Source organism: Hypanus sabinus, chromosome 23 (assembly GCF_030144855.1).
Source record: "Hypanus sabinus isolate sHypSab1 chromosome 23, sHypSab1.hap1, whole genome shotgun sequence".
Classification (NCBI taxonomy): Eukaryota; Metazoa; Chordata; class Chondrichthyes; order Myliobatiformes; family Dasyatidae; genus Hypanus; species Hypanus sabinus.
Genome location: NC_082728.1, coordinates 15,573,126 through 15,596,866, shown reverse-complemented (window position 1 = coordinate 15,596,866; position 23,741 = coordinate 15,573,126). Strand labels below are relative to the sequence as shown.

Below are 23,741 nucleotides of genomic sequence, written 5' to 3'. Positions count from 1 at the left end.
ACTTTTTTTTTGCTGTTTTTTTGAGTGATTTGATTGGGATGACCGATGGGGAAAGATTTAAAAAAGACCTGGGGGTAACTTGGTCACAAAGAGGGCAGTGTGCACATGAAACGAGCAGTTGGAGGAGGTGATTGAGGTGGGTACAATAGCAACATTTCAACAACTCTTGGTACACAAATAGGAAAGGTTTAGACTCAAAACTTGAGGAACATGTGCCAAGTCTGGGCAAATGGCACTAACAGATGGGCATCTCATGACTGTGAACCCAAGCACAGCTACATCGCCATATTCAAGTCTGCTGACAGCACCACTGTCATAGGCCGAATCAGAGGTGGTGCTAAATCTGCATATGGGAGGGAGAATGAAAATCTGGCTGAGTGGTGCCACAACAACAATGTCAGCACGACAGAGGAGGTGATTATTGACTTCAGGTGGAGGAAACTGGAGGTCCATGAGCCAGACCTCAAATTTAAATTCCTCGGTGTTATCATTACCGAGGACTGGTCCTGGGCCCAGCATCTAAATATGATTAGAAAAGAAAGCTCGGCAGCACCTCTACTTCTTCAAGAGTTTGCAGAGATTCAACACATCATCTAAAACTTTGACAAACTTCTATAGATGTGTGGTGGAGAATATATCAACTAGCTGCATCAAAGCCTGGTACGGAAACACCAACACCCTTGAATGGAAAATCTGACAAACAGTAGTGAATACAGCCCAATTTATCACAGGTAAAGCCTTCACCATTGAACACAACTATATGGAGCATTGTCAATGGAAAGCGAGCAACATCAATCATCAGGGACCCCCACCACCCAATCGTGCTCTCCTTTCACTGTCCTGTTTGCCATTAGCAAGAAGATACAGGGGCTTCAGGACTCATACTACCAGGTTCAGGAACAGTTATTACCCCTCAAACCATCAGGCTTTTGAATCAGAGGGGATAATTTCACTCGGCTTCACTTGCCCCATCACTGAAATGTACCCACAACCTATGGACACATTATCGAGGATTCTTATCTGACGTTCTCAATGTTTATTGTTTGTTTATTTATTATTTCTCCTTTTTTTTGTATTTGCACAGTTGCTGTCTTTTACACTTTGGTTGTCCGCCCAGTTGGTGCAGTCTTTCATTGATTGTATTATGGTTATTAGATTTACTGAGTATGTCCACAAGAAAATGAATCTCAATATGGTCGTATATGGTGATATATATGTACTTTGATACTAAATTTACTTCGAACATGGTCAGCACGGACCTGTTTTTGTGCAGCAAAATTCTATGATACCTGAGGTAATTGGAGAGTTTGCTCAACTCACATTTACCTGGGAGCCTCTCCTTGGCTTCATACACATTCACACAAAACTAAATTGCTGCTACAAAATTTAAAATGCTACAGTACGGTCAGTGCTGATTTATCAACAGTCCAAAGCAAAAAAAAACTCTCGACTCTGTGTGAATTCCAAAAGACAATGAGGAAATTCCAAGAGGTAGAGTCTACTAAATGAGAGAGACGTTCCCAAGTCTTACCACTGGGCACTGAAGTCGACAAATTCTTTGGAAAATCTGTCAGCAGGAAGCTGTGGCGAAGGCTCTTCCACCACCTGTTTGAGTTGCTGGAAAGGAGTACCCCACGAATCGTACGGGAACTTTAAGATTGCCATCTCAATCTAAACAGATCACACAGACAGGCAGGGTTAATTCTCTGGAGGTGTCAGACACTGAGCAGACTTTCAGTCTTCTCACCTACACTTGGGCTGACTGAGGCAGCGATGTAATTGTCAAATAATACACAGCTGTGTCTAACTCATTAACTGTGAGATATTTTTACTACAATCAGCCAATGGGTCAAAATTCTGGAGCAGCCTACATCACATTACTGGGCCAGTGATCTCTGCATGCATACTGTGAAGGAGTCAGAAAATAAAGGACTATAACCAAAGAAGAGAACTCCTATGACCTATCTAACAGTGGCAAATAAAAAATAAGGCTAGAAGCTACCAAATGCAGGAGATCAATATGATGCAGGAGACAATTTAACTGATGTCTTAAGTCTCAAGTCATCACAATGTTCTACTGGTCATCAAGACATGCAGCAAAAGGGATCTTTCAGTCCAATGACCATTGTTAAGTTAGTAATGGTGACCATGGGTCTACCCTAGTACTCCAATTTCCAATGGCAGTGGAAGATATACGAGCTGTGCAATCAATTATGTCACTAGCTGCGTGACTGTTGATTGGAGGAAGAGCAAAGGCATTGAGTTCAAGAGCGGCAAGGTAATGTTGCTATCAAACCCTGGTTAGAGAACACTTGTGTTCAGTTCTGATCGTTTCCTGACAGGAAGGATGTGAATGCCTTAGCAAGGGTGTAGAAGAGATTTACCAGGGTGTAGAAGAGATTTACAAGGGTGCAGAAGAGATTTACCAGGGTGCTGCCTGGATTAGAATGCATGTACTATGAGGATAGGTTGAGCGAGATAAGGTTTTTCTCTTTGGAGTGAAGGAGGATGAGATTTATTGCTTATTTATTTATAATTATTTAATAATAAAATAAGAAATAAATATTAAATATTCTTCAATATTTATTATTATTTCTTCCTTTTTGTATTTGCATAGCTTGTTGTCTTTTACACATTGATTGAACGCCCAAGTTGGTGTGGTCTTTCATTGATTCTATTCTGGTTATTATTCTATGGAATTATTGAGCATACCCACAAGAAGATGAATCTGAGGGCTGTATGCGGTGATTATATGTACTTTAATAATCTATTTACTTTGAACTTTAACTTAATAGAAGTGTACAAGGAGAGGCACAGATCAAGTGGATACCAAGAGACTTTTCCCCCCCAAGGCAGAAATAGCTAATACAAGGTAGGGGGGGAGATAATTTTAAGGTGATTGCAGGATGTACAGGGCAAATGTCATATGCAAGTTTTTCTCTTACACGGAGAGTGGTGGGTGTGTGGAACGTGCTGCTGGAGCGATGGTAGAGGCAAATAGAGACATATAAAAGACTCTTAGATAGGCACATGGATGAAAGAAAAATTGAGGCTAAGTAGGAGGGAAATGTTAGATTGATCTTAGAGTAGGTTAAAAGGTTGGCACAACATCATGGGCTGAAGGGCCTGTACTGTGCTGTAATGCTCGATGTTGTTAAGATGAAACATGCCCAGACTCATTTCCCTAATTGGTCTGCGAAGGATCAGTAAAGTGGTTACCAGTGTGTTAAACAACTTCATACATAACTTTCTCTTTTTAAAAACAGGTGGGTCGGTCCAATTTCTAGGCATTCATGGATGAAGATTCAAAGTTCAAAGTAATTATCAAAGTACATAAATGCCACAACATACTAACTTGAGATTCATTTTCTTGCAGGCATTCACAGTAGAACAAAGAAATGTAAAGGGGGTTTCTTCTTTTTTCTTTGTTACTGTGTATGTAATCAAAATGGCTTCTTTGTTTTGTTAAAAGCAGGAATGCTTCTTTGTTGCGAGAGAGTGCTGGAAGCTTGTTTGGGTTAAAATTTACTGATAACGAGAATTGTATTCCTTTGTAAACCAATTGGGATTAATGTTGTTCTTTCTTCTGAGTCTGTAAGCTATTGTTGGCGGGCTTTTGTGGAGATCGGCGCGAGAGGTTGAGAGAGAGAGGACGCGATGCTGCAAGCTGGGTGAGGAACGGACGCCAAGCGGGGGTCTGAGGCCAGGAGGTACTCCGAGGAGAGGAGATGAAGCTAGATGTGCTTGGTTGACCACTTCGGATGGTCCTAAGCAGCGAGTCGAGGAGTTCGGAGGGGATCGAATGGTGGCCAGAAGACTTCAGTGATTGAGCTCCAACAGTTGTGCACGAAGTGGTTTGGACTTTGATAAGTTTGGCGCCTTTTCTTTATTTTTTTCTTCAGATATACTGTATCGTTATTAATCACTTAGTTCTAGTAACCTTTATAAATTGTACTCATTTAATCGCTTATGGTGTACTGTCTGTTTTTGGGTTAGGCGGGGACATCACACAGCATCCACACAAGCTGATTACCCAGTCTGGCGGGGCCGAAGGCTGCTCCCCCTAGACAAGAACGAGCTGAGCGAGCCTCAGGCGACCCAGGGGGTTACAGAAATACAACTGAATCAATTAAAAACTGCACATTAAGATTGACACTTACAACCAACAAACAACCAATGTGCAAAAGATGACAAACCACACAAGCACAAACTCAGATAATAAATAAATAATGAGAACATGAGTTGTAGAGCCCTTGAAAGTTGAGCGAGTATTCCTTGAATTTATGAATATTTCTCAAAGCCGCAGAGCAAAAGCATTCCTGCAAGATATCTGTTGTCTTTAGCAAGGTACCCTAATATCAACGTGTCAATGGCTAATGTACGACATACGGAGTCATTCTCCCAACATAGGCTTCTGCAGTTAGAAATAGTTTTTAAACATTTAAAATATTTTTAAAGGTGATTGCGGTAGAGAGGTAATGGAGAGCTGTAGTCCAGGAGCAAGTCGTTGGGACTAGGTAGAAGGGCCTGCTTTAGTATCATAGTGCTTTATGGCACAATGTTGAACTTGTTCTATGACCTATAGTCTCACTTTCAAGGACTCTTCACAACTCATGTTCCTATTTTTTTGTTATTTTCACGGTTAGTCTTCTTTACACATTGGTTTTTTCCAAATCCCTGTTCATCTGTGAATATTTGTTTGTAAAATTCTATTTTATTACCTTTTCCTGTAAATGCCTGCAAGAAGATGAATCTCAAGGTAGAATATGGTAATATATACAAACAAAATGCTGAAGGAACTCAGCAGGTCAGGCAGCATCTGAATAAACATCTGTCATTTCCATAGATGCTGCCTTACCCCCCGAGTTCCTCCAGCATTGTGTGTGTGTTGCTTTAGATTTCCAGCATCCGCAGAATCACTTGTGCTTAACATGCAATTACTTTGATAATAAATTCACATTGAATTTTGAACTTTAGTATCAATTTTTAATTTTACTTTATCTAAATGTACATACTTTGATAATAAATTTACTTTGAATTTTGAATTTATATTTTTACTTTTCAATCCCAAAGCCCTGTACGTAACTGCCTAAAAATTACTGCACAAAGACAGATAGAATATACAGTATTTCAGGCAGCAGGATTTCAAGAGAGGATGCACTCTGACTATATTACTAGATAGTGACAACTTAGGAATTGCTGGATCTCCCGGATGAACACTTACCATGGTGATTCCCAGACTCCAGATATCAGACTTGACACTATATCCCTTCTGGTTTACCTCAGGGTTAATTCTCTCCGGCTACAAAAAGAACAGCAAAGTTTCACCAAATTATGTTCGATACCAGAACATACAATATCCTCTCAGGAAAGAGATTATCAACTCATGTCGGTCATCAGAAATAACAGGTGAGAGACAGCCACACCTTTTTTCCTGGAAATAAAATATTCTTTTTGTATCAAAGGATTTCCATAATAATTTCACATCTCTGCTACTAAAAGTAATTTTTAATGCTGGTAACTTAGGAATTTTACTGATCCAAGTCTCTTTGTCATTCAATTTAAAACTCTGCTCCCTGAATCTTTTTGCCCCAGAGTGGAAATGGTGGCACAGTAGCGAGGTGGTTAGCACAACGCTTTAGAGCACAGGCAACCCAATTCAATCCCTGTTGCTACCTGTAAGGAGTTTGTACGTTCTGCCCGTGTCCACATGGGTTTCTTCCATGATCTGCAATTTCCTCCCACAGTCCAAAGACCTACCGGTTGGTAGGTTAAACAACACACACACAACGCTGGAGGAACTGAAGAAATTTAAATCCTCAGAAGAATCTTAGCCCAAAATGTCAACAGTGCTTTCTTCCCCCCATCAATGCTGCCTGGACTGCTGAGTTCCTCCAGCATTTTGTGTGTGTTGCTTGGATTTCCAGCATCTGCAGAATTTCTCTTGTTTATGGTTGGTAGGTCAATTGGTCATTGTAAATTGTCCCATGATTAGACTGGGATTAAATCCGGGGAGTGCTGTGTGGCGAAGAGCTGGAAGGGCCTACTCCACGCTGTATCTCAATAAATATTTATTTTTAATGGCAAGAACTAGAGGACAAACATTTAGGTAAGTGGGATAATGTTCAAAGAATAAACACAAGAGATTCTGCAGACGCTGGAAATCCAAAGCTACACACATGAAATGGTGGGGGAATTCAGCAGGCCAGGCAGAAATGAATAAACAATCGGTGTTCCAGGCCGAGACCCTTCACCAAGACTCAAACGTCGACTGTTTATTCATTTCCACGGACGCAGCCTGACCTGCTGGGTTCGTCCACCATTTTGCACATGTTGCTTTAGTTCAAAGGATACGTACAGGATAAGTTTTGTTCTAACCACATGGAATAGTAGGTATTCTAGGCCTGATTGTACAACAAAACCACCAGACAGGATAAATCAGTGCTTCCAGAACAAAATGTATACATTGCCTCTATGTGATAACATGTTTTAAACAACCGTATTTTGTATCTCATGTCGCTAAGAGTTCTGAAATCATTTATTTCGCTGTGCACCTTACATAGGATGTGAAGAGACATACATGCAGAAGAGATTTAGTTTAATTTGGTGTTCTATTCAGCAAAGAGATCATGGGCTAAAGAGCCTGCTCCTGTATTGTGCTGTTTTATTTTATTTTATTTTATTTAGTGATACAGCATCTTCTGGCCCTTAAAACCATGTCACCCCAGCAACCCCCTTTAACCCTAATCATAGGACAATCTACACAGACCTACGAACCTACCCGGTGGACAATGGGAGTAAACTGGACCACCAGGGGAAAACCCACAAATTCCACAGGGCGGGCAGACAGGGAGACTCCTTACAGACGGCGCCAGAAGTCCCAACGCCCCGAACTCTGACAGCACCGCATTAACAGCTGCACTACCATGGCTCCCATTGTTGTCACATGCACAATACAGTGTATAGCTCGTCTTACATATTGTTCATACAGATCAGATCATAACACAGCATTGGGGTAGAACAAGGTAAAACAAAAACGATGCAGAATAAAGCGTAAAAACTACAGGGAGGAGTACAGCGCAGCTGAACAATAAGGTGAAAGAGCATAAAGAGAAGTCCAACTCATCGCATTTAATAAGGGGAGAAGTTGTCCTTGAGCATAGTGGAATGTGCTCTCAGGCTTTTGTATCTTTCGCCCAATGGAAGAGGGGAGAAGGGAGAATGCCTGGGGTGGGTGGGGTCTGTGATTAGGCTGTCTGCTTTACTGATGCAACGAGAGGTATACAGGAGACCCCCGTTTTTCAAACGTTCACCTTATAACACCTCACTGTTTCGAGAGACCTACAATAATACCTGTTTTTGCTGACTGAAAGAGGATTTTCGCTGTTGTGAAAAAAGTCGCCCACTTTAAACATGTGTTTACCCCGAGAAAGACTACCATGACTGGTGAAGCCTTGCGGGGGGCAGTTGTGTGCGCATGTTTGTACGTTCCGATTTTTTCCTACAAATCAGTTTTGGGTCGCTGTCTTCCCGATTCTGGTAAGTGGAACTACACCGTACATACAATATTTCTACTTTATATAGGCTGTGTATTTATCATATCATTCCTGCATTGTTCGTGTAATTTTAGGTTTTATGTGTTATTTGGTATGATTTGGTAGGTTATTTTTTTGGGTCTGGGAATGCTCAAGAATTTTTCCCATATAAATTAACGGTAATTGTTTCCTCACATTACGACATTTCAGCTTACAAAGGGTTTCATAGGAACACTCTACCTTCGGATAGTGGGGGAAACCTGTAGACAGAGTTCACAGAGGGAAAATTTAACCCAAGCAGTGAATTAACCACCCCAACCTCTCCTCGATGGCATCTGGAATCACTGGGCTGGAAGTCCTGTGGAACTTCAGTTGGAACTTCCCTACAGGAAGCCATCTTGAAAGGCTCAGCCCATCCACGAGGAAACAGTTAACCGTCCCCAACGAGAGGCCTACTGGAGTCAAAACTGGTTTCATGGCTGCATACTTGGAGCAAACGAGAAAAATCCTTGACTTCAGTCCTTGCACCTTTCCAGATAATTAACTTCTATCCTTGGCTTCAGGCAGCAATGGAGAGCTATAGGATTCCCAACAGGAAAGGCTCCAGGTTTGATCAGAGAACACCGGGCTCACACTTTTGATCTGAATGTGCCCTCCAAATTCAATTAGCCATCCCAAACGCAGCTGTGCCCTGAAGCAAAGAAAGATGAAAGGCACAGACCCAACTGTAGTTGATCAGTACTCAACCACTGCCAAGAGACTCGAGAGAAGGAATTTTACCTGACAGAGAGAAGGCAAAGAGTGTTGTGGCTCTGACCAGGAGGACAACTGCTTTGATATGAATTAATATTGGGGGGAGGAAAGCTGCAAGATTCTCTTGTCTTGAATGCTCCAAATATCTGCTCTATTTATACTATTTATTTATATCTCCATTTGCTCAGTTTGCTTACAGTTAGCAGATCTTGATATTTAGTTCACAGTTACTGCTCAAGAGATTTGCTAAATATGCCAGCGGAAAAAGGGTGGCGGGAATGTACCCGGATTTTGAATTTGCTCTGAACTTTGTGACCATGTGTGCTTTAAATAGCCTCAATTATTGTCACATGACTGATAAAAATACCATGTCACACATGCTTCAAGCACCCAGCATCATGTAGTGTTGTAGAGATAACTGGAAGCTGATTTATCATCACTGAGCACTGCGGCAGCAATTCAGCCAGCTCCATCCTGGGCATGACCCTCCCCACCATCAACGACAACCTGTAAGGAGATTTTACGTTCTCCCTGTGACCGCGCGAGTTCCCTCCAGGTACTCCAGTTTCCTCCCACTGTCCAAAGACGTACCTTTTGGTAGGTTAATTGGTCGTTGTAAATTGTCCCGTGATTAGGCTAGGGTTAAATCGGGGGATTGCTGGGCAGCATGGCTCGAAGGGCAGGACGGGCCTACTCTGTATGTCAATTAATTAATCCTCAAGAGGTGGTGATATCCCACACTGAAGACCCGTCACTATCAGGGACATGTCAAGAGAAACCACACTCAACATCTTAGGAAGAGATTCAGCCCCTCTGTTGTCAGGTTTGTGACCAGCCCAAGACCCCGTGAACACTGCCTCATTACTCTTTCCACTAGTCATTTATTTTGTAACTTAGAATCAGAATCAGGTTTATGATCACCGGCCTGTCATGAAATTTGTTAACGAAGCAGCAGTTCAATGCAATACATAATATAGAAACAGAGAAAAAAAGTAAATCAATTACAGTATACAAACATCGAATAGTTTAAAAATCATGCAAAAGAAACAGAAATAATATGTTAAAAAAAGTGAGGTAGAGTTCACGGGTTCAATGTCCATTTAGGAATCAGATGGCAGAGGGGAAGAAGCTGTTCCTGAATCACTGAGTGTGTGCCTTCAGGCTCCTGTACCTCCTACCTGATATTAACAGTGAAAAAAGGCTTCTTTGATCAAATTGTTTCATTGTATTAAGGGAACAGTCATTGAAAATTAAAAAAAAAGATGAATTACAATCATAAAATGCATGAAATACTGAGAGGGGGAGGGGGAGGGAGAGGGAGAGGGAGAGAGATATCAGCATTTTCTGTCAAACACCCTTCTGATGACTGGGAAAATATTACAATGATTTTGTGGCCCTCATTTTCCACCCCAGGTCTCCTTTCTCAATTTCCGCCACCTTCAACAAGATTCCACCATTTGTAAGAGTTATCCTTTCTCCAGTCTATCCCTCAGCCCAACTATCTGCAACCTGGAAATGAGTTTGTTTTGCTTTCACAGCTCTGACCGCTTTTGACAAGGAACATTGCTGTTTTTTCACTTTTCATAGATGCTCTCTGCACACTGACCAAATCCAGCTCTTTCTGTTTACAATACAGTGCAAAAGTCCTGTGTGTATCCATCTATCTCTGGGTTGCCCAAGACTTTGCAGAGCATTGTATTTTGGTTAAAATAGGAAGGTGGTTGTGAAACAGAAATAGGAGTACTTAGCCCAGTGGTATTAGGTGTTATTTGGTAACTGGGATGGCAGGGTGGAGATGTATCTCTACCAAAGGAAGTGTAAGGTGCTTCTCCCCTCCACTAACCTGCAGGTCACCCCTGGGCGAAGTGTAGCAGTTGCTTAGCCCCCGCATCCCACCCCCCCACCCCTGATCAGGGTCACGTGAAGCAATGGGCACAGGTGGTGGATGGTCATATGAGCAGCTGCTGCTTATCACAAATCCTGGTTGTGCGACCATCGACTCCAGGCAGTCAGTCTCTGAAGAGTATTGATAATGACTGGGGTCACCCATCTTGTAAAGACACTGTCCAGAAGAAGGCAATGGCAAACCACTCCTGTGGAAAAATTTGCCAAGAACAATCATGGTCAAGACCACGTTCGTACACGTCATTTGACACGACACATTATGATGCCCTGTAGCTACTTGACATTACAGTCACACATGTTCAGTGAAGCTGTTGTCATTTCATTACCATGAACACTTAGTTAAGACCATAAGACATAGGAACAGAATTAGGCCTTTTGGCCCATCGAGTCTGAATCACTGAAGCTACAACTGGACGTCATGTGTACTGCCATGACATCATCGCGTGGCCTAATGTCAAGGTGAAATTCTAAGTGAAGTCTACTTACACCATCATGTATGTTCTGTGAAGCTGCAGCCGTGAAATGAACACGTGTTCTATTTTGGTGAGATCATGAAACTGTCACGTGTGCTCAGTGAAGCTAATGCTATTTGTTTGTTTGTTTACCCATTTATTTATTAGTACAACACAGAAAAGGCCCTTCGAGCCACGACGCTCTCTCAGCAATCCCCGACAAACCTATCAACCCTAAAGTGATCACGGGACAACTTACAATGATCATTTAACTTACCCAGTACATCTTTGGACCGTGGGAGGAAACCGGAATACCAGTGGAAAACCCTTGCACTCCACAGGGAGGATGTACAGTCTCTTTACAGATGGTGTATCATAACTTTACATTGCCCACCAGACCAGGAAGAGGGAGCTTTGAAAGCTCAGTGCAACACTCTCTGTCCAATCTGCTTGAAACCAACAAACAAGACGATTGAACGCAGACCAAAATGCCTTTACTGTGCTGTACTGTTCTCTGATAGAGGAACTCAGCAGATCAGACACTGGAGGTGGTTTATTACTGTTACACGTACTGAGGTCTTGCATACTGTTCAGTCCACCGTGCACTGAGGTAGTCCAAGGTCAATCCGTAACAGAATGAGAATAATGCGTAACACGTGCAAAGAAGGTGCACTGCAGGTAGAAATTAAAGATCAAGAGTCCAGCTTACTGACCCGGCATCCATTCAATATTGTTACTACTGCTTGACAGAAGCTCTCCTTGAGCCTGGCAGTAGAGGGAAATGGACAGTCCATGTTTCAGGCCAGGACACTGCATCTGGACTGAAAGACTTGAGGGCTGACAGCAAGTACGGAGGTGAGGGGAAGAGCTGACAGGTGATATGTGGATCCAGGCCTGGGGGGCGGGGAGGGGGAGGGAATGACAGGCAGATGGAGGAGCAAAGAGAGTGACAGAAGCTGGGAGGAGGTGACGAAGGGCTGCGGAAGATGGGAACTGATAGAAGGAGGTGGAGTGTGGAATCAAGTAAAGGAAGTGGTTCCCATGCTGCTAGTCTCTGCTGCTATTCCCACTCTCCATTCCTCCATGTGATCACCGTTCCTCACCTGAATCAACCTCCACGCTCATCCAGCATGCGGCTTGCTGCTCCAGGTTCCAGCATCTGCAGTCCTTGGGTCTCTGTTCTAAGCCTCCAACCAGATTCCCAACACCAACTTCTGAGTTTCCAAAAATTCTCCCTCTGACATCAACCAGATAAGCCAAGACACTCTACGTCAACACAAATTCCATGCAACGTCAGCAGAGCTGTCACCCTTCCCCACTGTTCACACTGGCCCAGAACCCCAGGTCTTCCCATTGGGGTTGAAGGTTGACTTACCGCCATGTATGGTTTGCAGCCTGCATCCATGGTTTTAGCCACCGAGTCCACCAAGTAGCCACTGATGCCAAAGTCACACATCTTAACTTGGCCTTGTACGTTAATGAGGACATTGGACGGTTTCACGTCTGAAAGAAATCACAACAAGCCGATGAGTTCCCAGAAGTGTCCCAAGACACAGTTAACAAGATGAACTGGCCTTTCTTCCACCTGAGTGGTTTTGGGGAAAAGATTAGGTGTTCTGAGATAAAAACAAAAGAACGCTAGAAATACTCAGAAGGCCAAGTAGCACCTATGGAGAGAGAAACAGCTACTAGTGCAGCGTTTCCACCATTCTATATCAGCTTTTCAGCATCTGCCATTTTTTAGCCTACTAGGTATGCAGTGGCTACTCGAAGAAATCATCACCGCTTAAAGACTAAGTTGATTTTGTATGATGTGCTCTCCAATCCAATAACAAGGTTTCAAAGTCAAAGAACACGTTTGATGTTTTATTAAGAAATCAGCAAAACAAACAATTTTGAAGCGATAAAAAACTAATGCAACTAAGACTAGCAATATAACAAAATAAACAGTCTTACTGCATTAATATGGATAGCAAACAGATACATGGCTCCTATAGGTTGGTATTCCAGGAGCTTGTTTTGACCCACAAGAAATTGTGACCTGCTTTAAAAAACAAATTACCTGAATCACAGACCAAAGCATCATTTGTAAGCTCTTAAGTACACAAGGTATAAGGGTTTCACATTGCAAACAAGCTGCCAAAAGGAGTCCCACAAGTAACGTGCGAGATTCACTGAATGGTAGCATCAGCAGAAGTAGTTAACGCATGGAAGCCAACAAACCGAATTTTTAAACTCTCTTGTCAACTGGTTCCATATTAGAAAGTCAGACTGCACCATCATTACTTCCTGTTCTCAACTGCAAGTTGTTATGACAGTTCAGTACTTAAATGGATTCAAGTCAGGCACGTACCTCTATGTATCACAGACAGCTTACTGTGTAGATGTTCCAATGCTTTCACAATCTGCAAAACAAGCCCAGTGCAATTAGACCACGAGAATGCAGACCGGTGCAGAAGCACCATTTGTTTTGCTCTACTGCTGTGGGATAAAACTGACTGAACAAATCTGACAGACAGAATTAGCTTAATGCAAAAATAGAGACTTCAGCCAGAATGAATGAAAATGCAATCCATAATTGGGTCAGGTTTTCATTAATTATATTCGAGCTGGGTGTGTTGAATTGAATCAAATTGAAATTCCATCCGGACAACTGGAAAAAAACTCTGCCTAGAAATTGGATGGCATCCTTTCTTTGACACACTGAAACTTTGAAGCAGTTAGAACTGATGCCAAATTGGATTCACAAAAAAAAAAAATTCATTAGAAGCAAAGCAGAAAATGCTGGAAACACCCAAGCAGGTCAGGAAGCATCTGTGGAAAAAGGGAGAGAGTTATGATTGTTTGTAAGGCTAGCATCTACCCAACTCTTGATAGCTAAGAAGATGGTGGTGAGCAGTGTTCTTGAACCACTGCTGGTGAAGGTGCTTGGGTAGGGGACCTCCAGAATTTAAACCTGACGCCAAATTTGGAATGTGCCTTTGGAAGTTGCGGAAATGAATAGCTGTGATGTGAATCGTAGATGGTGCTAAGGAATGAACCTGGTTCGATCTGCCCATCACCGCATCCCTAATTGGTCCTACCTATCACTTCCACCTCACCTCCATTGATCCACTGAGTTTTAATAAATTATTATTTATTTATTGGGATACTGTGTGGAACAGACCCTTCCAGCCCTCCAAGCCACGTTGCCCAGTAACCTCCGATTTAATCCTAGCCTAATCAACCAACCAACCAGTACGTCTTTGGACTGTGGGAGAAAACCACAGCACCCAGAGGAAACTCACTGAGAGAACTCCTTACAGACCGCAGCAGAATCTTTAAGTTTCGGTGTTTGTTGTTGTTCTGCTTCTGTACTGTTTCTCTCTATTACATTGAGTATGGAAGCTCCAAGATAAGCTAATAAAAAGCACAGCTGTGATTAACTTGTTTACTTGTGAAAAAGGAAAGCTAATTCTCATTCATCTGGGCTCTCACTGTTTAGTTTGAGTGGTTGGAGGTGAACTGGCACGAGATCCCACACCAAGAGAGGGAAGAGTAAAACTACTGGGAACGTCCAAGCACCACAGACCACAGAGATGATCACTCTCAATATTTACTCCACATCTAACTCTTGGAAGAAACAAAATCCAATTTCTAGGCAATTACCCACTGTGCAAAAAATCTATAAATCTTAAAGAATGTTTTCTGCAGTCTGCCAGCAGCAACACTCATCCATTAATTTAACGGTGGGTTCCACCGATAGGTGTTCTTGGAAAATAGCAAAGCAGGATTAACAACATTAGAGAGGGACTTACAGATACTGCTATCTTTCCTAAGATGTCTTCTGGAATGGTCATACCCCTGTCTATGACCCCTTTGTAGAACTTGTCCAAGGAGGTGTCCATTAACTCCATGCAGATCCACACATCACCCTATGACAAATGTAATGAGAACACAAGGATATAAGAAATAAGAGTAGATTGCTTTTTTTTCAGCTTACTCCCCATTCATCAAAACCACAGATTCTAGCTCATGCTATTTTCCTGCATAATCACCACATCCCGGACTCCTTTATGCCCTGATATATATCAATCTCTGCTCCGAATGAACAGAAAGACTGAACCTCTATAGTCCTTCAGGGTAGGGACTTTGAAAGGCTCACCACTCTCCAAGAAATGTCTCCTCATCTCAGTACTCTTCTGAAACGTTGTCCTCTGTTCCATCCCAGGAAACAACCAAGCCTGCCGAACCTTTGTATGCTTTTATGGGATCTCCTCTCAGTATACGCAATGCAAAACGAGTACATCTAATTGCTCCTTATATCAAATCCCCATCAAATCCAAAACTATCAATCCTAGGAAAATCAAATGAAGCTTTTGTGTACGCCCTCGATGGCAGGTAATTCCCTTCCTTAAGGAAGGAACTGTGCACAATACTTCAAGTAAAGTCTCATCAAGGTCTGTGCAATTGCAGAAGCTTTCTATAGCCTCACACATATGTGCAAAATAAAAAAACTATCAACACTGGAGTTGATGTTAAAACTATTCATGGTTTTCATAGCTCCTGGGCAAAAGGATGCACAGACCAGCTTGGCAATGACCCAATAGCAGACAGCAGCGCAGACAGATATATTCGATCACAGAATAGTAACAGACTCAACTAAAGTGTGGCAAACAGATTTGGACATAGGCAAACATGAACTCATCCACTTGGGACCTTCAAAGTGCAGAGCAGTTTCCAACAGGCGAGTACCAGACACATTTGGGCAGATGGGGTGGATGCCTGACTACAAACATCATTGTCTGTACCTCTCCCTAGGGTCATAATGATCAAAAAGGCTAATCTAGTGTTAGTCTTTCCAATTCAGCTGACTTGATAATGTAGAGAGACGGAATTCATTCTAACAGAACGAGAGTCAGGGACTGGGCAACTTGTCCAAAAGGTTTAGCAACTGGCAGTTCTGGAGTGAAGAACACAAACCCTTCCATACATGTCCTTCCACACGCTTCCTAACATATAGCATATCCCAACATACAACACGGCCTTCCACACACTTAACATACAACACAGCCTTCCAAGCGCTTCCTAACATACATGTCCTTCCACAATTCGCGCCCTTTCACACAACACATCCAACACTCAACGCATCCTAATCAGAATCAAGTTTAATATCACTTATACAAGTCATGAAATTTGTTGGTGATGAGATCCTTAATGATGGATGCCACCTTTTGAAGATGTCCTGGATGCTGGGGAAATTGGTGCCCATAATGAAGCTGGCAGAGGTTACAACTTTCTGTAGCTTTTGCCAATCCTGTGCAGTGGTCCCCTCCATCCCAGGCAGTGATACAACTAGTTAGAACGCTCTCCACAGTAAACCTGTAGGAATTTGCAAGCACCTTCGCTGACATAACAATTCTCCTCAAACTCCTAATGAAACATAGCCACTGTCATTCCTTCTTTGTAACTGCATCAATTTGTTGGGCCCAGGATAGATCCTCAGAGATGCTGACACCCAGGACCTTGAAGCACTTTTAACTTCTGATCCCTTGATGAGGACTGGTATGTTTTCCCTCAACTTCCCCTTCCTGAAGTTCACGATCAATTCCTTGGTCTCAGTAACGTTGAATGCAAGGTTGTTGTGGTGACACCACTCAACCAGTTAATCCAGAGGTCGGCAACCTGCGGCTCCAGAGCCACATGCGGCTCTTTGATCTCTGTGATGCGGCTCCCCGTGGTTTGTTAGCTTTTGAAATGTAATTCGAAATTTGAAGATTATGGTGATCTTGTACAATCTGAAAACTTTGCGGAGACACCGTTTCCTGGCACATCCGAACCGGCTCACAATTAGCCAGCGTTCAGGCTAAGGGAGATAGCCTACGGGGGTTTGTGAGTACGTGTCTTTTGGAGCATCCGCGCCCACGGGGACGGGTTGAGGGAGGCTTTAAATCAAGGCTGTTTAGTTCGAATAAAGTTACCTTTGACTGCAGTCTTTATTTTAGCGCTGCGTGTAGCACACCGCTACAACGTGTTTTTTATCGCTATTAATATACATCACCACTGCCAATGCCTGACACCCGCCAGTGCGCGCTTTCTTTTAATTCTTCGATCCAAGGTAGGCTACCTATGTAGTAACCTTCAACACAACGTCTTTTTTTTCGGAGTTCAAAATGTTTTTGTTGCATGCAGAAATGTAATTTCGTTTTCTCTGCAGGAGTTCATCAATTTCATAAATGCAACACATTATAGTTTGTTTATACATAGCATAAAGGCAAAAAAAAAAACCCGTTGTATGCAGTGTTATTTCATTTTGTGGCTCCCAGTGTTTTCTTTTCTGTGGGAAATGGGTCCATATTGGCTCTTTCAGTGGTAAACGTTGCCGACCCCTGAGTTAATCTATCTCACTCCTTGATGCCAAGGATCAAGGATACTGTTGAAATTCTGACAACAGTAGTTGTGGCATCAGCAAACTTTCTTTTTCTTTCTTTTTAAATCTTTTTATTAGTTTTAAACAAACATAAATGAAACATGAATACAAAATGTTTGAGAGTACATAATTAATAGTTTATATAGACATTTAGATATGTAATAATAAAAATATATAACCTCTCAAACCCAGAACATTGATGAACAAAGAAGTAAAAAGAAAAAAAAGGAAAAACCCCCAAAAAAAGAGAAAAAAAAGCAAAAAAAAACACTAACCAACATGGGCCATTGAATAATATTAAGTACATATACAGTAGTGCCAATAACTCCAAACCTCCATCCAATTAATTAAGGATAGTATAAGTAAGGTTTAGGAAAAGACAATTCAACTCATGTGAAAATGTTGAATAAAAGGTCTCCAAGTTTCTTCAAATTTAACTGAAGGTTCAAAAACCACACTTCTAATTTTTTCTAAACTCAGACAAGAAATAGTTTGAGAAAACCACTGAAATACAGTTGGAGGATTAATTTCTTTCCAATTCAATAAAATAGATCTTCTAGCCATTAATGTAACAAATGCAATCATTCGTTGAGATGAAGCAGATAAACGATTATTATCCATCATTGGTAAACCGAAAATTGCAGTAAGAGGATGTGGTTGAAAATTAATATTTAAGACTTTGGAAATAATACTGAAAATATCTTTCCAATAATTTTGTAAACAAGTACAAGACCAGAACATATGAGTCAATGAAGCAACATCAGAATGACATCTATCGCAGGTTGAGTTAAGATGAGAATAAAATCGAGCCAGTTTATCCTTAGACATATGAGTTCTATGTACAACCTTAAATTGTATTACGGCATGTTTAGCACAAATAGAGGATGAATTTACCAATAATAAATTTTTTTCCCATTGCTCAGTAGATACAGGACAATGCAACTCTTCTTGCCATTCCTTCTTAATTTTTTCTGATACATCTAACTGTAAATTCATGATCATCTTATAAATGATGGCTACTAAACCCTTTTGATAAGGATTAAGGGCTAAAATTCTATCTGTAATGTCCAATGGACATTCTTTCGAAAAAGACTGTAACTCATTATACAAAAAATTTCTAACTTGCAAATATCTTAAAAAATGGGTTTTAGGTAAATTATATTTATTAGATAGCTGTTCAAAGGACATAATGTTATCATCCAGAAACAGATCACGAAAACATGTTATACCTTTTGTTTTCCATAAAAGAAAAGCTTGATCCATAGATGAAGGCCGAAAAAAATAATTAGATATTATAGATGATAAATTTATTCAAACCAAAAAATTTACGAAATTGAAACCAAGTTCGTAATGTATATCTGACTATAGCATTAGTTATCTGTTTATTCAATTTGAATAAAGAAAAAGGAAGTGAAGATCCTAAGATTGAAATCAGTGAAAAATCTTGCACAGATTTACATTCCAAATTTACCCATTGTGGGCAAGTAGCTATAGTCCATTCTTGTGTCCAGAATATTAAATACCGTATATTGACTGCCCAATAGTAAAATCTTAAGTTTGGTGAAGCCAAGCCGCCCTCCTTCTTAGGCTTCTGTAAATATTTTTTTTACCAAATCTAGGATTTTTGTTCTGCCACAAGTAAGAAAATATTTTAGAGTCAATAGTATCAAAAAAATCTTTAGGAATAAAAATTGGTCATGCTTGAAATAAATATAAGAATTTAGGTAATATCATCATCTTAATAGCATTAACTCTACCAACCAATGACAAAGATAGTGGAGACCACCTAATAGCAAGTTGCTTAATTTGATCAATTAAAGGTAAAAAGTTAACCTTAAATAAATCTTTATGTTTTTTAGTAATTTTAATACCTAGGTAAATAAAATAATCTGTAACAATTTTATATGGTAAATGTTTATAAATTGGAACTTGCATATTTAATGGAAATAGTTCACTCTTGTTAAAATTCAATTTATAACCAGAAAAATTACTAAATTGAGCAAGCAAAGACGAAATAGCAGGGATAGATTTTTCAGGGTCAGATATATATAATAACAAATCATCAGCGTACAATGATACTTTATACGTCCTCTCCCCACGGGTAATACCCAGAATATTAGGTGATTCACGAATAGCTATAGCCAACGGTTCTAAAGCAATGTCAAATAGTAAAGGACTTAAAGGTCAACCTTGCCTTGTACCACAAAATAGCTGAAAAAAAGGGGATCTTTGATTATTGGTAAAAACCGAAGCTAACGGTTTATGATATATTAATTTAATACATGATATAAATTTTGAACTAAAATTAAATTGTTGCATTGTAGTAAATAAATATGGCCATTCAACTCTGTCAAATGCTTTTACAGCATCTAAAGAAATAACACATTCTGGTATTTTAGATGAAGAAGTATAAATAATATTAATTAATTTTCTAATGTTAAAAGATGAATAGCGATTTTTAATAAATCCAGTCTGATCTTCAGAAATAATTTGAGGTAATATATTTTCTAATCTAATAGCCAAAATTTTACTGAAAATCTTAAAATCCATATTTAATAAGGATATAGGTCAATAGGATGCACATTCAGTAGGGTCTTTATCTTTTTTAAGAATTAAAGAAATAGAAGCTTCATAAAGATTGTGGTAATTTACCTACACTTAATACATCTTCAAAAATTTTACAAAGCCAAGGAGAAAGTATAGGAGAAAAAGATTTAAAAAATTCTACAGGAAAACCATCTGGACCAGAAGCTTTACCAGAATTCATTAAAAAAATAGCCTTTTCTATTTCAGACTTCGTAATAGGTGCATCTAAAATTATATTATCCTCAACAGTTACTTTTGGAATATTCAATTTCCTTAAAAATTCATTTATTATAGAAGAGTCCTTAGTGAATTCTGATTGATATAAAGAGTTATTAAAAATCTTGAAAGGCTCTATTTATCTCTTTGTGGTCGATCGTCAGAGTACCATCTTGTTTACGAATTCTAGTAATCTGTCGTTTATCCGAAACAATTTTCAATTGGTTAGCCAATAATTTACCAGACTTATCTCCATGCATATAGAATTGAGTTTTGGATTTAATTAACTGACTTTCAATCGAAGAGGATAATAATAAACTATGTTCCATTTGAAGTTCCACTCTTTCTTTATAAAGTTCTTTACTAGGGGTCATTGAATAAATTTTATCAATTGCTTTGATTTTATCAACTAATGTTAATATTTTAGAATTAGTTCATTTCCTAACTCCAGCAGAGTATGAAATAATCTGTCCACGAATATATGCTTTAAAAGTATCCCACAAAATTCCACTAGAAATCTCTACTGTAGAATTTGTTGCGAAAAACAAATCAATTTGTTGTTTAATAAAGTTAACAAAGTCTAAATCCTGCAATAAAATAGGATTAAACCTCCAAAATTTAGCATTGATATGTGAATCCGTTATTTTAATAGTTAACTTCAGAGGTGCATGATCAGATATGGTAATACAGTCATATTTACAATCAGTAACGTCTGTGAGTAAATGGTGATCAATGAAAAAGTAATCAATTCTTGAGTAATTATGATAATCATGGGAAAAGTATGAAAACTCTTTGTCATTAGGGTGTAGAAAACGCCAAATTTCAAATAGCTGAATCAATCATAAAAGAGTTAATAAGAGAAGCCGATTTATTCGGAAGAGTTTGGGTAGGCTTGGATCTATCCATCACAGGGTTTAAACAACAGTTAAAATCCCCACCCATTATCAGTCTATATTGATTCAGATTAGGAAAGGATGTAAATAAGCATTTAAAAAATTCAGGACAATCAGTATTTGGAGCATAAACGTTAACTAAAACAACTTTTTGATTAAAAAGTAGACCAGTAATAAGCAAAAATCTACCTTGTGGATCTGAAATTGTTTCATGATGTATAAAAGAAGTTGATGAGTCTATAAAAATAGAAACACCTCTTATTTTGGCTTGTGAATTTGCGTGATACTGTTGGCCCTTCCAAAACCTAAAAAAACGTTGACTATCCACCTTCCTTACATGAGTCTCCTGCACAAAAATAACATTAGCATTCATTCTATGGAATACTTTCAATATTTTTTTCCGTTTGATCAGATGATTTAAACCATTAGTATTCCAAGAAACAAAATTAATAATCTTATCCATATTGACAATATTTATTACAGTTAACACTTAAGTTTTAAAAAAAAGTGAACTCATGAACCCGGAAGAAGGAAGTGAGTTCAAGGAGAAACCAGAAGTCACGGCACTGCAACCATTTTTGTAGTTTCATATAGGCCCATGAAATAAAACTATGCAAAAAGCAAGCAAAAAGAAAAAAAAGAAGAAAAAGAAAAATCCCCCTCCCTCCACCCTCGAAACCCCAGAAAAAAAGCCAAAAAGAGGCAAGCAGGCAATCTAATACTAAAATTACCCCCATGTCTCAAGACGGCAACTCAGACAAAAAAATTGAAAAAAATACAAACAACCCATATTATAAGAAAGGGTTAATATAACAAAAGTTAAAATATAAAATTAGTAGTTTATATATATAACAAAAGGGTTAAAAAATTAAAATTGATAAAACCCATAAATAAATACTACTAAATTAGTATTTTAAATGAGAGTTTAAAACTTTCAAACTCATCAAAACAGATATGACTTTCCAAGCACTAGAGTCTGTCGGGAAGAAGAAACGCCATTTTATTATTATTTTTTTTAAATCTTAATATTTAAATGTTAAAAATGTAAAAAAAAGCTGATACAAACTTAAAAAAAGAAACCCTAATCAATTATTTTCAAGGTTAATAGATTAGTAAAATATAAAAAAAATAATAAAATCAGAATAAACAAAAAAAAAGAGAACTTTTACAATATAAAAAAATACATGTCAGCCATACCTAAAAAAACCCATCATTCTGTAAGAGATCAAAATTTATAGACTAATTATTACATTAGTCAATCTGATAGAGTGTCATTGTTCCAAACAACTTTGAGCATCCGCTGGAGATTTAAACAGCCAAACAGTTCCTTCTTCAGAAGTAACTCTCAGATGTGCTGGAAATAACAGCGCTTGCTTGTAGCCTTCCTGGTGAAATTTAGACATAACCGGTCTAAAAGCCATTCTTGCCCTTAAAACTTCAGGGCTGTAATCTTCCAAAATACGAAATTTGAATTCTTGAAAGTTGATCATACCCTTTTTCCGAGCGGCTTGAATCAGTCGCTCTTTGATATAAGGGTAATGGATCCGGAGAATTACATGCCATGGTTTATCTGAATCAGAAGGATAGCGAGAGATATGGTGAGCGCGATCGATTATTGGAGGAGAGTCCAGAACTTCTGAACCGAAGACATCCATTAGAAGTTTAGAAAAGACAACGGTAAGATCACCGCTCTCAAATTTTTCCGGAATCCCAATTAGCCGAAGATTTTGTCTTTGAGAGCGATTTTCAAGATCAATAATTTTAGATTTATAACGATCCATCTGTTGAGAAGTCGAAGCTTGCTCTTGTTGCAAAGTTTCGATAATACGTTCTTTCTTACGAGCTTTCTTCAAGTACCAAAATACTTGCTTGTTGTTTTTGTAGTTCCAGTGAAAGTGTTTTAAGTTCTCCTTCGAATGATTTTAAACGCTCATCAAACACAAAAAGCTTTTCGGTAATTTTTCTCTCCAGACCCGCAAATTTATCTTCAATAAGCTTTACAATAGTTATCGGTTCTTTCGGCTGTTTCAATTCTTTTACTTTAGACATTTCAGCAAGTTGAAAATAGATCGAATAGTTAAGAAAAATTCTATATGTTTAAACCCCTTAGAATAAGTAAAAAAAGATCATTTAAGGGGTGTTTGTAGGTTAAAAAGACGTAAAAGGTTTGGAGCAAAGCCAAAAGCGGTTTACTCCATATGCGCCATCTTGAGACCTCCCCCAGCAAACTTATAGATGACGTTTGTGCCATGCTGAGCCAGCAATCATGAGTGTAGAGTGAGTAGAGATGTAGGATAAGCACACACCTTTGAAGTGGGCCAATGTTGATTTGTCAGGGGGCAAAGGTGGAGGATACACAAAACTGATCTACACACACACACACACACACACACCTCCCCACCCCACCCCCACAACACAATGCATCTTTCCACAAAACCCTTCCACAATAACTTTGCCTGGAAAATAATTTCATCAAGATGTTGTCTGCACTGGAATGTCTCAGTGATGAGGAGGTTCTGGATGAACTGGAATTGTTTTCCTTAGGATAGAATAGGCTGATGGGGGAGTTGAATCATGTAGGCAGTGATAAACCTTTCCCCATGGCAGAGGAGTCTAAAACTAGAAGAAAGAGTTTTAAGGTTAAGAGTAAGAGGTTTAGAAGAGACCCTAAGTAAAATTCTTTCATCCAAAGATCTCCTAACACTGCCTGAGAAGATCTGAAAGAGCATCTGAATCATGAAGCAGCCAAATAACCAGGTACTAGTAAATGGGATTAATGTAGAGTACTGGTCACCAACCTTTTTAAGCCCAAGATCTCCTACCTTGGCTTTAGTAAAAGGCAAGATCGACCCCAGATCAATTAGTTACATGCATGTGCACTGGGGCAGAGAAGACCGGAAGTAAAACCCCGCAACCCGGAAGTAGAAATAATGTATAAACACTAGGGGTTCCCACACTTTTTTTGCACTGCGGACCAGTTTAATATTGACAT

General features: G+C 39.5%; 1 protein-coding gene across 2 annotated transcripts in view; it reads right to left on the bottom strand.

The window, feature by feature from the left end:
* Positions 1-23,741, bottom strand: part of map2k6 (mitogen-activated protein kinase kinase 6) — a 135,864-nt gene that overhangs the window by 34,453 nt on the left and 77,670 nt on the right. For both annotated transcript variants that reach the window (XM_059949054.1, XM_059949055.1), the window contains exons 6-10: positions 14,443-14,559; positions 12,999-13,050; positions 12,021-12,148; positions 5,225-5,302; positions 1,532-1,671 (exon numbers count right to left, since the gene is read on the bottom strand). In XM_059949054.1, coding sequence (XP_059805037.1) covers positions 1,532-1,671; positions 5,225-5,302; positions 12,021-12,148; positions 12,999-13,050; positions 14,443-14,559 — 515 coding nt within the window. The remainder of the gene's footprint in view (positions 1-1,531; positions 1,672-5,224; positions 5,303-12,020; positions 12,149-12,998; positions 13,051-14,442; positions 14,560-23,741) is intronic.